This window comes from Nyctibius grandis, chromosome Z (assembly GCF_013368605.1).
Source record: "Nyctibius grandis isolate bNycGra1 chromosome Z, bNycGra1.pri, whole genome shotgun sequence".
NCBI classification, from domain to species: Eukaryota; Metazoa; Chordata; class Aves; order Nyctibiiformes; family Nyctibiidae; genus Nyctibius; species Nyctibius grandis.
Window position 1 is genome coordinate 99,325,696 of NC_090695.1, and position 13,769 is coordinate 99,339,464.

The following is a 13,769-nucleotide window of genomic DNA, read 5'->3' on the forward strand; positions in this document are numbered from 1 at the left end:
GGAGCAGCCAGAGGGACGGGGTGGGGAGGGGAGGGGGGGGGGGATGTTTTAGGGAGCCATCCCACGCCCACAGCGTGCGCTTCCACGCCACGAAAACTCGCGTGGGCTTCCCACGGAGGCGAGCGGCGGCACGCGAGGAGCGGCGGTGGGTGGATCCGCTTCCTGCTCGCAGCGGGGCGGAGTGGAGCGAGAGTCCATGGCCGGCGCCGGGGAGCTGGAGCAGTGGCTCAGTGAGTGGGGCTGGGGGCCGGGGACCCAACCAGGTGGGCACCGGAGCAGCTTCAGCTCCATGGGGAAGGGTCCGTCTCCTTCAGGGTGATGTTTATGGGTGCTGTCTTAACCTGTTGCATCTCTCCTGCTCCTCATCTGTCCCATCCTCCTCCCCCAGTCCTGCCACGGCTGTTTGTGCGCTGGACTGGGGAGTGGATACAGCTGAAAAAGACTTTTCTTTCCTCGATTCGTGCAGGCAGAGCTTTGGGGTGGGCGCTCCTGCAGCCCTGTTGCAAAAGGGTGATCCCTGCCTGTGCTCCAGCACGGCAAGGTTTGCAGCCTGGTCCTGCCTGTAAATACTTTTTAACAGTTTCTCACGCTCTGTGCTGAAAGCAATGTTGTGCTTCCGACACCTCCGTTCCTACCTGACTTTGACTCTTTACTCAGGACTGTATTTTTAAGCAGATTTTAGTCACAGCTGGTTCCTGCTCATCCAGCGTCTTCCACTTCTGCCTCTTTTACCAAAAGCCCTAAAGCAGTGCGAGGTCTGAGCTGCTTCCTGCCCTGTGCCGCTCGCACGCCTCACACTGGGGCTGGTTTTTCTTTAATTATTTTTTTTTTTCCTCCTGTGTAAGATAAAGCCACTGACCCCAGCGTCCCCGAGGAAAACTGGGAATGCATCCAGCGGTTCTGTGACCAGGTGAACGCTGACATGGAAGGGTAAGGCAGACAGACGGCTCTTTGTGTGCGCCCTGGGCTGGCTCTGAGCTGCTCATGGCTGCGGGGGGGAATGGGACCTGTCAGCCGCGGTGTGGGAGCCTGGGGAGACATCTGGGAGTGCTCGCTGGGCTCTGCCGCTCCTCAGAGCTTAGATAAGTTGCAACAAGGTGTATGCCAATGTGGTGGGGGGTGATATCTAGGAATGGGCTCTGACATCCCTTACTGCAGCCCAGGAGGCAGCAGGTCCTGCCGCTGTGCCCTCAGCGGCCTCCTGGGAGCCTGGCCAAGGCCACCTGCCGTGGGGTTCTGCAGGGGAGCCCTGGGCCAGCTCAGCCTGGGCTTTTCCTTCCTGAGAGGTGGGAGATCTCTGCTGGGGCTTCCCCGCCTTCCAGCTGACAGGCTCTGTGGGAAGGAGCAGGAACTAATTAAGCAAATGACCTGTCAAAGCTTAGTGATCATCCTGTGCGTTCAGAGCCCGCAGCGTGACACCCGTGTGCGCAGCGGGGGTCAGGCTGTGCACGAGAGCTCCTGTGCCTGCAGAGAGCAGCTCTGTTGCCCCACACTTGCCCAGGGAGAGCCCCCAGCCTCTCCCAGCCGGCTCCTGCCAAGGGGACAGCCTTGGCACGGCTGGAGGGCAGCACGGGGGTCATACAAGCTGCTTCAGTTCACCTCTAGACCCTCGTGCGTGGGTGCATCCCCAGGCCAGCGCCCCGCCAGAGGAGGGGTGTCTGATGGAGCAGCACTTGTTTTTCTTGGGACCCTGTGCACCGTCTGACTTGCTTCTGCTACTCCCCAGCCCATCGCTTGCCCCGAGGCTGCTGGCACACAAAATCCAGTCACCGCAGGAGGTGGAAGCTCTCCATGCTCTCACAGTAAGTGCTCTCATCCGCACGCCGAGGCAGCAGTAGCGTGGAAATAGAGTTTGGGGGGTAGGGACAGTATAGTTCTCTCTTCTTTTTCTCTTAGATGTCTCTCCCTTTTAACTTTCCATTCCACAATGAATACAAAAACCAGGGTGTAATGGAGGGAGCAGCTGCTGCTCTTCCTTCCCATGTCTCTGCTGGGGTATTTCAGTGCTCTGCAACTCCTGCTGCTTGGCCTGTGGTCCCACCACGGGGTCAGTGCGTCCAAAAGTTACGAGTGATGGGCTGAACAGAGAGATGGTTTTAAACATGCTGCTTAAGGAGGTTAGATGAAGGAAAAATACATGTTCTTGCTGCACAGTATCTTGTATTTGTGAATGCAGTGCCAGAAAGTTCTTAGATTTAGTATTATGATGGCAAAGTTTTTAAAAATCCCCCAAGACCCGTGTATGCAGTTTCTGTTTGGTGCTCTTCTGTTTTCTGCAGGTGCTGGAGACCTGTGTGAATAACTGCGGTGAAAGATTTCACAGTGAAATAGCAAAATTCAGGTTTCTGAACGAGCTGATTAAAGTGCTCTCCCCAAAGGTAGGTGGTTGTGGTTATGCTGGATATTGCGGGTGGGACACGCTGTTTATTTTGCGCTGGATGTGAAAACCTAGAATTAATCTCACGTAGGAGTAGAGCAGAATTCATCCTGTGCCTCCGAGCACAAGGACTGGTTGTGAATCCCCATGTAAAACATGTAAGCCAGGAGCTCCTTCTGTGGAAAGCTTTTTCCTTGTGGTTTCTCTCAACTCTGCTGGGACAGAGACTCTGGAGGAGCCTGAAATTGTTCCTGTGACCCCTCAGCCTGTGGCCCTTTTGCCTCTCGGTGATTTACAGAACTTTGGTCAGGGAAGTGGCAAAGGACAGAGGTGCTAGGAGCTGCCCAGAGTATCTCCCATGTTTGCTTATGCTCTGTCCTCAAACCCTCGTGCCCCGGCTGCTCTCCTTGCTCCCTCCTGCCAAAGGGTACCCTGGGTTTGGGCCCTGTTCCTGGGGTAGGATCAGCTTAGGTAGAGGCAGGGGGACTGGACTTCAGCACTGGTGCAGCACTCGCCCCACCATCGTGTGACAGCCGTGCACTGATGCAGCCCCTCCGGGGTCCTGCTGAGGGTCCCTGAGCCGGGCAGAGGCCTCCCAGCCCCCGGGCAGCAGCAGCCCTCAGTCGGGGGGAGGCTGGAAGGGACCAGCTGGATTTATTGTTCTTCCTGATGTTTTTATAATACATTAAAGTGAGTGCTTGTAGGCAATAATGAGAGAAATCGTAGAAAACATCCAGATGCTGAAAAAAGACAATAACTTTCATGTCTCATTTTGTTCAGTTTTCATTTGTCTGGGTCTGGGTGAGGCCAGTGGTGCTGTTCGCATTGCGGGCAGTTAGGGGAAGTATTTAAAGTCAGTAAAATAAACCAGCCTCCTTTTGGTTTTGCATTCAATAACTGATCGGAGAAGTTTTGAAATTGTTTCATTTTGATTGTCATATAATACTTATGTAATTATCACATGCTTAATAGCATTCCCTGTGCTTACAGCCGCAGCTGTACACGCTGTTTCCTATGCCACAAGATACACAGTTGACAACACTGTAAATGAAGCGTTAGGAATCCATTTGCTACTCGGTCTCTGCACACAACTTGGGGCTAGAGCCATATGCCATATCTGGCACTAATTCTTTGGTTTTAACCTTTTTTGTCACACTTTACTATTTTGTTTTCTTTTCAGTACTATGGAACCTGGTCTTCAGAAAAAGTCAAGTCGAGGGTCACAGAAGTAATATTCAGTTGGACAGTCTGGTTTCCTCAGGAAGTTAAAATCCGGGATGCGTATCAGATGCTGAAGAAACAAGGTTTAGTTCTGTTATTTCAGTTTCCTTTTTAGCCTCCGAGTCACATGGTTGCAGACCACAGATATCTGTCCTCTTTACTTTGTGACTCAGCTTTTTTCCTAAGATGCTGTGTGTAAGGAGAGCAGGACAAAGGCCACGCTGACAGGGCTGTTTGGGTGCTTAAGGATACAAGTAACTGTTTAAAGAGATTTACCAAAGCACAGTCGTATTGGGTCAGAGCTCAGGCTGGCCTTGGGGCCTCTCTTCACACAGTGCTCACCACTGTTGCACAGGGAAGAGGTACAGGACAAGCTCAGCGTGATCTTTGCCCTGGAATGCTCTCCCAGGGTTCAGAGAGATCCTGAGCTGGAGTTTTTATCCATTCCATCATATTTCTTCTCAGCAAGGGTCATTAGCCATTGGAAGGGGCTGCCCAGGGAGGTGGTGGAGTCACCATCTCTGGAGGGGTTTAAGAAAAGCCTGGACATGGCACTTAGTGCCCTGGTCTAGTTGCCATGGTGGTGTCAGGGCAATGGTTGGACTCGATGATCCCAGAGGGCTCTTCCAACCTGATTGATTCTGTGTGATTTAATAGACCTTGCTGGTATTGTCATCCAGAAGTATGTCCAATTTATCCCATCTTGATATCCCAGGTAATGAGTTTCATAACTTAACTAAGAAAATGCCGTAACATTTTCTGTGGAAGTTCAGGGGAATTAGGGAATTTGTTTAGAATCACTGTTGGGGTTAAGGGTTCCTTTGGGACCCGGGTGTGTGTGTTTGGCTCCCTGCGTTTTATGGCCGTGCTGCTGGTGGCCATCCTGCGTGCTCGGAGGGCAGTACTGCTTGGGGGGGCATTTCAGCACTGCACCCAGAGGGAGCTCAGCACATCCGAATTTTATTTTCTGCCCTGAAAATCTCGTTTGGCCTGTGCTTAATTCAGGGCAGAAAGGAAGGTCCTTTGCCTGGGAGTGTGCTAAGGCAACTCCTTGGTTCTCCATCTCATTCTGTAAAATCCTGGGGAGGTGTGAAGGAACTAGGTGCAAAATCCAGCGCACTGTTGAGCAGTGGTGTTTTAACAGCTCAGGCATCACTGAACTAATATTGTTACCCATTCCAGGGATTGTAAAAGAAGACCCCAAAGTGCCAGAAGACAAAATTTTACCTCCTCCTTCCCCCAGATCTCAGAATTCTATTTTTGACACGGATGAAGAGAAATCCAAGGTAAACCTTAGGGTTTTCATGCCTACTCCCCCTCTGATTTGTACTGCTGAGAAAACAGGCTCAGTCATGTTTTGGGAGCTTTTGCTGTTTCAGACAGAGTATCTTCAGAATAATGCTCATACTTCTTGCTGTACAACAGCTAGAGAATCCTTTGATGCTTTGTCAGAAATTTTTGCTTAGTAAAAAGTGAAACTTTTTTACAGAAAAAACACCAGTTTCTATTCAACTTTCCCGAGGGAGGGTTTCTCCAGGTCTTACAGAAGTTCTGCAGAGCCAGAGAGTTCCTGTTCCCAAACAGCCAAGCAGTGTGTGCAGGCAGCTGGAAGAGGCAGCAGTGTAATCTGGATTAGATTATGGGACACGAGCCCACGTATTTCCAGGATTATAGAAACTATTAGGACAGTGTGTGTCTCAATATCTGCTCTTATGTGACGTGTGCCTGTAGCACAGGGATTGCTGCTCACTGCTGTCCAATGCTTTCCCCTCACAGCTCCTAGCAAGGCTTTTAAAGAGCAGCCACGCTGAAGACCTGCAGGCTGCCAACCGTCTGATCAAGAGCATGATTAAAGAGGTGGGCAGCTCCTCGTGTCAGAAGCTGTGCTTGCAGCCGGGGAGGATGGGAGGGACTTGGCAATTCAGTTGTTGGCATTGGGCCCTCTGGGATCTCCATAATGCTGCCCCAGAGGAGGGACGAGTTTCAGTATTTGTTATTCCGAAGTTACAGTGTGGGATTGTTTTGGTTTGTTTCCCTAAAATATGCCCTTGCCAGGAGGAGGGAGTGTGTATCCCAGGAGCCTGTATGGCAGGACACTGACGCTGGTGGGATCCTGGCAGTAGCACTGCATTAGTGATAGAAGTTTCCAAAAAGAAACTCATTTCCCAGGTGGAAAAAAGCCACATCTGTACAGAACTACCTCTCTTCTGCACACAGTGTGTGTGCGTGCATCTGGTGTGTCTGCTTTCATTTTCCATCTGAAAGGGCACCCCACTTCCCTGTGTAAACAGGAGATTTGGTCTGGTTTAACGAAATCCCTGCAGTTTTGAGAGTGTCCTTCTGTACAGCAGAAGCCACCAACTCCCATCTCTAATTTTGAAGTCTTACTTGTGCCTGTGGTGAAATGAATTCTTACACACCAGCACCCTGGGCAGGGTGCCCTGGGAAGGGCAGGAGGTTTGCATCTTCACCCGTGGCAGGGAGGTGTGGTGCAGTGCTGATACTGGAGCTGCTGGGGGGTGAGTCCTTACCCGCGCTGCCTTGTGCCTCCTCTACCTGCAATCAGATATTAATAGGCAGCAACTCCCCAACAAGTGTGATCCAGAGTGACCCAGCCAAGCACGTGCACTGGCTCTATTAGCCAAATCATCATCTGCTTTTATTTCATTTTTCATCATAGGAACAAGAAAAGTCAGCTAAGGTGTCCAGGAGAGTTAGTACCATCGGTGAGGTTTCTGAGAATGTTAAACGTATGGATGAATTACTGGAAAACTACAAGAGACAAGAATTATCCAAATCTGACCAGGAGACCCTACAGGTAAATAGTCTTTTTCCTGCATGAGACGTTCTTTTGTCTGGCTGTGGCTGGGAGGGCGCAGAGCAGCAGGACTCAGAGGGCAGCACGGTGCACTCTGCTTCTGCCAGGGAAAGAGCATTACCACGGCAGAAAAAGTTTCCAACATATTTGATGAATAATGGTTTCTCCCATTAGTGTAATCAAAGTTGGAATGGGACTGTCTCCTGCTGTACCAGTTTGAGTTTCTGTACAGTTTAGCTGCTCTTCTTGTGATATCTTATGGGGAAATGGTTCTTCCTCCAGTCACGGCGTAGCACACGGGAATCCCCTGGAGCCTGAGCATGGTTAGGTGGGCGTGAAAGCTCTGGGTTCTTCAGCTTGTGGTATGGTTTCTGTGATTGCCCTTTTTCTGCCCAGAGTTCACTGCTCTGCTGCTGCTCATAAGTATCAGTGAATTGAGGAAACGTTTGGTGTCACTAATAGAGCTGTCAGAATAGCTTGATGGCCTCCAAATACCTGAAACGCCACTAGGATGCCTGCCAAACTCTGAAATTAAAACAACTTTAGACAACTGAATTTGTGTAGGTAAGAACTTCTCCTGTAGCTGTGTGTGATGGCAGAGTTTGGCGTTGGCTCCTTTTGGGAAGGCTGCTGCTGTAGATGGAAGAGACTCTACTTTCAGTCTGAACAAGTGGCTGCCTCTGTGCCTCCTCGCTTCCCAAAACACGGAGCAGAGAGCCATAACGGCTTTGCGTTGTCTGACAGTAGTTGCAACTGATGGTCGTAACGCTTCCCTCTGAGTGCTGTGATCGACCTGTTGGCTTCTGGATACTTTTTCTTTTAAATTGAGTAATTTTATACTGGTCTATCTTACATCTGTGTGCACAGAGAGGATGTGGTTGCTGAGGAGATCCCAGCAAAGCCTCCTTGTTCCACTGGCTGTACTTCCAGGCCACTGTGGATTTTTAAGCATGCAGCAACACACAGCATTGATACCCTTTGTCTGGACCTGGGCAGAAAGTGCATCTTCTAGAGGTAGCATCCCTTACAGGTGGTCATGGGGACAGAGAAGTGTGAGTGTCTGGGATATCCTGAGCAATGACGTGAAACGTTTCCTTCCATAGACTCTCTTTCAACGTGGTGAGAAGCTCAGGCCACTGCTCTTTCGCCTTGCCAGCGAGACAGTTGATGACGATGAGGCTCTAGGTAAAAGCCAACACTGTCCTTGGATTTTTTTGCTGTTCAGTTCATCTACCTTTGCTTTGACAAGTGGGGTATGCCCTTCCCCTACGAGGGGGAATGCTTAGGCACTTGCTACCCTGCTGGCAAAGCTTTCTGCATTCACCTTTAAACCATGCCCATGGGAAGTGGCATAAGCCTGCTCCCACTCCTCTCCAAGGAAGCTATAAATTTTCACTTGGACCCCCAAATTAAACAGTGAATCCAGTTTCTTCCAGCCAAGGTGGTTTTCGGAGTTTGGGGAGTTCTGGTGTTCACAGAGCTGAAGGCTTTTGAGGTCTTTTCTCTACAGAGATTAAAGTTGTCCCAGTCTATATAAACACAGAAGGAAGAATATTTTTTTCATTTCCTAAGTATAATACCAAGGAGGGTCATATGAGCAGGATCTTTGAATTCCACAGTTGTGAAATTTAGCCCTTCCCAGAGGATTGCATTTTGCAGTCTTGTCTGTACGCCTTGACAGCCTGACTGAAGTGATGCCTTGCTGAACAGACACCTTAAACAGCAACCAGAAGAGCTCAGCTGTGCCTCAGACGGTTCATTCATACCCATGAATGCCAGGGTTCTTCAGCTGGGGAGCGCTGGATTATAGACTCAAGTACCCTCAAAAAACTTGCGGAGAACAACAACATGCATAAGAGATGGCAGGAACTGTAAGTGCTTTAGAGATAGGATCAGATTTCAAAGTGGTCTTGATAAATGAGACCTGAAATCGGGAGATGTATGTGCAAAACGCTGCGCTTCAGCAAACGGGGTGAAAAACTAGGCAGGAGCATAAGGCAGGTTGCCCCACTAGGCTCTGCTCCATGCAAGGCCTTGGATGCACTGTACCTTCCTCATGAGCGGTTTGGAGAGTGCTGTGGAAATGACCTGCCTTTTAGAACATTAATATTTTGTTTCTTCTCTTGTTTTCCAGCTGAGATACTGCAGGCCAATGACAAGCTCACGCAGGCACTCAGAGAGTACAGGCAGGTTGTAGCCAGCCATGAAGATGGTGGTGGAGGAGGTTCAGCCACCAGCTCTGCTGATGCACCAGGTAAAGTGTCCTGCAGCGTTCCACGACAGCTCTGCTCCTGCATGCCGTGTACGAGTGGGGTTTGGAAGTGCTTCTCGGAGCGTAAGTGTGGAGAAAATCCTATAACACAGGAAAACTGTTATGTAACCATTGGTTTATTTTACATATGGTTGATAGAAAATATCCCTGAAGTTCTTCACCTGTGAGTCCTTTCGGGCATGCCTGTACCCACACATGCACTGTTCCTTTCAGGAGCTTTCTCTTAACTCTTGCTCTTCCCAAAGCATGCCGGACAGCCCCACGACGCGTGAAGAGCTATACACTGATTGACTTCTCTGAACTGGAGGTGACATCCCAGCCTCCTACAGACCAACTCGCAAACATCACCACCTCCTCCCGGCACGGCAGCACAACCTCTACCTGTCTGCTTGAGGAGGAGTTAAAGTCATTAGGTTTGTATGTGCAATTCAGTACAGTGTTATCCTTGTTACTGGGGTTCGTGGCATTTAATAAAGATAGGAGAACTTTGACATTAATGTCGGGCCTGAGACAAAGCAGATCCTTTCAGCCAGTGTCGTAAGTTTTCAAGAATGTAGTTTCTTTAATGGTGTTAGACTGTAGTCAAACTGCCGCTAGACGACAAAGGAAGAACCTGTGGAAAACCCTTGTTTTCTGTAATTGATCGGTGGCATTTTGGCATCTTTCTTAGGTCTCAGCAACTCTCCTGTTGTACAGAAACCACCACCCGATTTTGGCTCAGCAGAGGTGAGTGATCCTCGGGTACTCTAGTCCATAAGGTACAAAGGACAAAAATCAGACATCATTCTTGATCTAGCTGTCTCTGCAGCCTTTTCTTACACCACTCTCTTCTGAAGGGAAACTGGAATCCTCCTGCTCTGCAAGGAGTTTGTCAGTTGCAGTTTGCAACCAGACTACTCGTATTTATTTCTAAGTAGTGTTATTAAAAACGAGGTTCTTTTCAGTGCAACAGGTCTGATTTTTGCTGATGTTCTGTAGCATGAACGACAAGCGCTGTGTTTTTCAGACCGCTGTACACAATGGATATGGTGAAATCCTCAGTGCTGTTCAAACGCTGGGGCTGCAGGAGAGCTGGGAAGGTGGCTGTTCAGAGAAGAATGAATTTCAGAGCCTGAGTGATCAGCTCTCTCCATCATCCAGGACCAAGACGTTATCCTTGTAAGCAAACTCTGCATAATACAGCCTGGCTTTGGAGATGAGGGATACTGTTGTACTGCAGTGAGGTTTAGGACAACCTTTCAACTGCAGCTGGTTAGTGATGGCAAGCTATCCATCTGCATGCTGGCTCTTAAGCAGCAGTTATGCACCTGTTAATTGCACTTGGTGTAATTGCAAACTAGGACCTTCCAAGGGTCAGAAACCTGGGGAGACAAATCCCATGGCTCAGTAACAAGGTGATCTTGAGCGAAAGGAACAAAAACCTTAGTCAGGTCTTATTATAATAACCTGTGACTCAAAAAATACTTTCCCCAGCTTCCTTCAGGCTGTGACAAAGTAGTTTCCAGGCATTCAGTGGAAGCCTAACAATTCGTGAACCAAATTAATCATCCACAGATCTTCAGAGTGGGTGACCATTACGATACACTTCTCCAGTCTGCCAATAATACAAGCCAAGAAAGTTTACTGGAGATTCCCAGCTTCTTGCATTGTCTTTGAGCTAGAATTTACTTTAATCTCACTGACTAGAGCTCCAGAGAGAGTCTGTACATAGGGAGAGTTCCAAAGTCCTGAAACAAATTTTCATGGTAGTAACAGAAAGTCTGCCTTAATGAATGCTGAAACAGCAGCTTCTTCCATATAAAATAGAGACAGTTTTTGAATTTCTCAAGAACTCAGAGAGTGTAAGCTTGTATTTTCTTTATACCTAAAAGGGGTGAAGGATTGGGAACACCAATGGACACAGCAGCAGATGGCATATACCATGTAGTCTCCGCAGTTAATGTAAGCTTTCTACCTGCTTTTCTTTCCAGGGATTTATCACCCATGAAATTGCCCTTTGCAGATCTTCCAGATAGCTCAATGGCAGATCCTTCATTCTCCAGCCTAGGCCATGAGCTGAAGCCTGCTGCCTCTTTGCATCCGGCTTCCCATGATGCTTCTCTAGAAAACCTTTTTGTCCCTTTAATTTCGATTACACCAAGTAAGTGCAATGATTTCTGCGCCCCAGCTCTGCTTACTAGAGGCTTACTAGAGCTCTTCTGTGATGTTTGCAGGGGAGCAAGCCAAAGTAGCTTCATGCTGTGTGGGTCAGCTGGAGAAAAGTAATGGCTGTTCTATGGAGGACTTAATGTATCTGAGAATTTGAGCAAGCGCGAGGGATCGTACCATAGAAATGTCCTTGTCCTTCCTACTCAGTAGTCAGGAGTTTCCTGCCCTGGCTAGCCTTTGTGATGTGCTTCTAAACCGTTTGCCCTTAGCACCTTTTGGTTCCACGCTGTACGGCCCAGCCCTGCAGCTGCCCGATGGACTGTTACCCTGAGCAGGGCACGTCCCGTTAAGAGGCCTGCAGAGCCTTGGCCATCGCTGCCTTTGGAAGAGGACAGGTGCAAAGACATTCTGACCTGATTGTCTTCTGCTTCCAGTCTCCCGGGTGAAGGATTTGCCAGGTTTTGGAAGGGCTGGATGGCGATAGTAGGGTGTGGATTCACCAGGCAGTGGTGATAAGGGGCTAAGTCTTGTGTGTGCCCGAGTTACATTTTGCTTTTCCCATTGCATCTCTATTGGATTCATACCTGACATCTCTAGCTGACTGTTGAAATCTGAGCAGCTAAATCTCTAATTTCAACATTCAGATTCCTTTCTCTGCCTCAGAGGCAAAATGTAAATCCCAGGCAGGTGCTCTATGCTGCTTGGTCTGTGAGTTTGTTGGAGGAAGTAAAAGTTTGTATTAATGTTTCCTTCCTGCTGTTCCTTGTCCCATCTTCACTGTTCTGCCCTCAGAAGGGAGAGGAATCCATGCTGTGGTTCTGATTCTCCTTTTGTCTCTGGCAGGCAGTATCAGTCCACTTACTGTGTACGACAGGAATGGTTTCAAGGCTATGCTCCACTTCTCCAGAGACCCAGTTCCTGGCCGACCAGACGTGCTGGTGATGGTTCTTTCCATGCTGAGCACATCAGCTCAACCAATTAAGGACATAGCATTCCAGGCTGCAGTCCCAAAGGTGAGAAGCCTGTGACGAGTAGCAGAGAGTGGGACTACTCAGAAATGTCCTGAGGAGAAGGTTCACTGTTTCTTGCTTAGGGTTTGCCTTGCTCATTGGAAATGGCATGGCTCACTTCTCTAATGGTGAACCTGTTGTTTGGTGGTGCCTGTGGCCCCGGTACCTCTTTCACAGAGTACATCCCTGACCTTGAGACAACTAGACTGATGTATCTTTAACCAGCTCTGTGGCTTGGTAATACTCCCAGCCCTTTTTCAGTGTGGACCAGAAAGTGCTCCTTATGTTTTTCAGACCATGAAAGTAAAGCTACAGCCAGCATCTGGCTCTGAGCTGCCTGCCTTCAGCCCTCTTCTCCCCCCCGCAGTGGTATCCCAGGTCCTGCTGCTCGCCAACCCACACAAGGTACGTGCGGTGATCCAGTCTGCTGGGGGAGTGCTCCGAATGTCACTGGAGTGGGTGGGCTACTTGTATGAAAGATGGGGAGAGTGTTATTCATGGGGAGATGCAGGGGAGAGACAGAGCAGTCTGGGCTGTGCTGGGAAGACATTTTTCCCCATTGAAACAGCTTTTCAGAGCTATAATCTGAAGGATTGAATGGGCAGTTGCTGCAGGGGCCTGCACAGTTCTGCTTCAGTCTGCCTGCAGAGATGGCTCCTGGTAGACACTGCACAGATATTTGCAACTGATGGAACACGAGGCCACCCAAGGCACAAGCAATGGGTGGCAGTTCTGTTGCATTGGTGAATAATTATGAGACAAACGACTGGTTTAAGGAATACTCTGTCACTGAGAAGGCTGGCCAGGCCTGGATTGCCCTTGGGTGCCTTGCACAGGCCTTCCTCCCTGACACTCCTCACATCTCTTATGAGGATCCAGGTCTCATTTTGTGCAGAGCTTCTGCATAGCTGAAGTGTTCGTGTCCCCTTTCAGAGGGTGATTCACTGCAGCAAGACTGCGAGGGGTGAGGCTGAAGGGGGCCAGGAATCTGCAACCATGACATGCCCCTCTCTCTCTGTTCCTTTCTCTCACAGGATCCCATTCGTCTGAGATACAAACTAGCGTTCACGCAGGGCGTGCAGCCCTTCAGTGAGGTGGGAGAGGTGGCCGGCTTCCCAGAAGCAGAGCTCTGGGGCAGGAGCTGAAGTTCAGCAGGCTCGGACATTGCTGTACTGCTTTAGCGGTGGATGCGGAGGGACTGTGTGCCAGCAATGCCGGCCTGGGCTCCGTGATGGCTCCTTGCCTTGGGATCTGCCATCTCCTTCTCCTTTTGGTTTCTGGGCAGGTGTCTGGCAGGAGGAGTGTAAACGGGCAGCTTCTGCCACGGCCTTAATCTGTAGCTGACCCTGCTGTAGAGCCCTGCAGCCCGGGAGCCTTAATGCTTCTTCCATCGACGTCTTTCCTGCTGCTTTCTGGGCCATTTTCCCTCTCTCCCATTACCTTTTATTTTTGAATTAAAAAAGGCAAACCTAGACCAACAATCATCCCTGGTGGCAGACTGCTTGGAAGGATCTGTGTGCTGACATGCAGGCCAGGAGGTGAGGAAGGGCGAGGGCTGGGCTAGCTGGGCCCTGGTGGATGTACTTTGTAGGGAAAGGTACAGAACGGCGTGAAGAGAGTAAATAGCGGGTGTGCTCGGGGACCAGGCTGGGAGAAAGACCTGCCGAGCGTCACCAGCTCGTCCATCCCCAACCCCCGCAGCTTCCCCTCGGCTGGGCGGGAGGGGAACGGGTTCATGGCGCTGCTCGGAGCGGGTATGAGCGGGGGGTGTTCCGTGGAGCGCGGGGGTGCCGCCCGCCCTGCGAGCCCCCCGTGGGGCGCTCCTCCGCCCGGGGAGAGCCGGCGGTTCTCTCGGTGCGCGTTCGCCCCGCACGGGACCACCCGCTCGTTCTTCTCCACAGACCCCCTCCAGGCCCGTGGCCC

General features: G+C 50.1%; 1 protein-coding gene across 1 annotated transcript; it reads left to right on the forward strand.

Annotated features, from left to right (window-relative positions):
• Window positions 1-97: 97 nt before the first annotated feature.
• On the forward strand, window positions 98-13,274 carry GGA2 (golgi associated, gamma adaptin ear containing, ARF binding protein 2). Its single transcript, XM_068423001.1, has 17 exons — window positions 98-230; window positions 846-930; window positions 1,727-1,802; window positions 2,280-2,378; window positions 3,558-3,681; window positions 4,781-4,884; window positions 5,375-5,455; window positions 6,279-6,416; window positions 7,520-7,601; window positions 8,551-8,670; window positions 8,934-9,101; window positions 9,359-9,414; window positions 9,695-9,846; window positions 10,659-10,828; window positions 11,680-11,849; window positions 12,141-12,251; window positions 12,881-13,274. The coding sequence occupies exons 1-17, from the start codon at window positions 197-199 to the stop codon at window positions 12,989-12,991; spliced, it is 1,881 nt and encodes a 626-aa protein (XP_068279102.1). The 5' UTR covers window positions 98-196; the 3' UTR covers window positions 12,992-13,274.
• The last annotated feature ends 495 nt before the right edge of the window (window positions 13,275-13,769 follow it).

Excerpts from the sequence above, each read along its gene's own strand:
- GGA2 (XM_068423001.1), top strand. The coding sequence starts at position 197 with ATGGCCGGCGCCGGGGAGCTGGAGCAGTGGCTCA. Across the intron at positions 9,102-9,358 it reads GGAGGAGTTAAAGTCATTAG|GTCTCAGCAACTCTCCTGTT; the intron begins GTTTGTATGTGC and ends CATCTTTCTTAG. Across the intron at positions 9,847-10,658 it reads AGGACCAAGACGTTATCCTT|GGATTTATCACCCATGAAAT; the intron begins GTAAGCAAACTC and ends TTTTCTTTCCAG.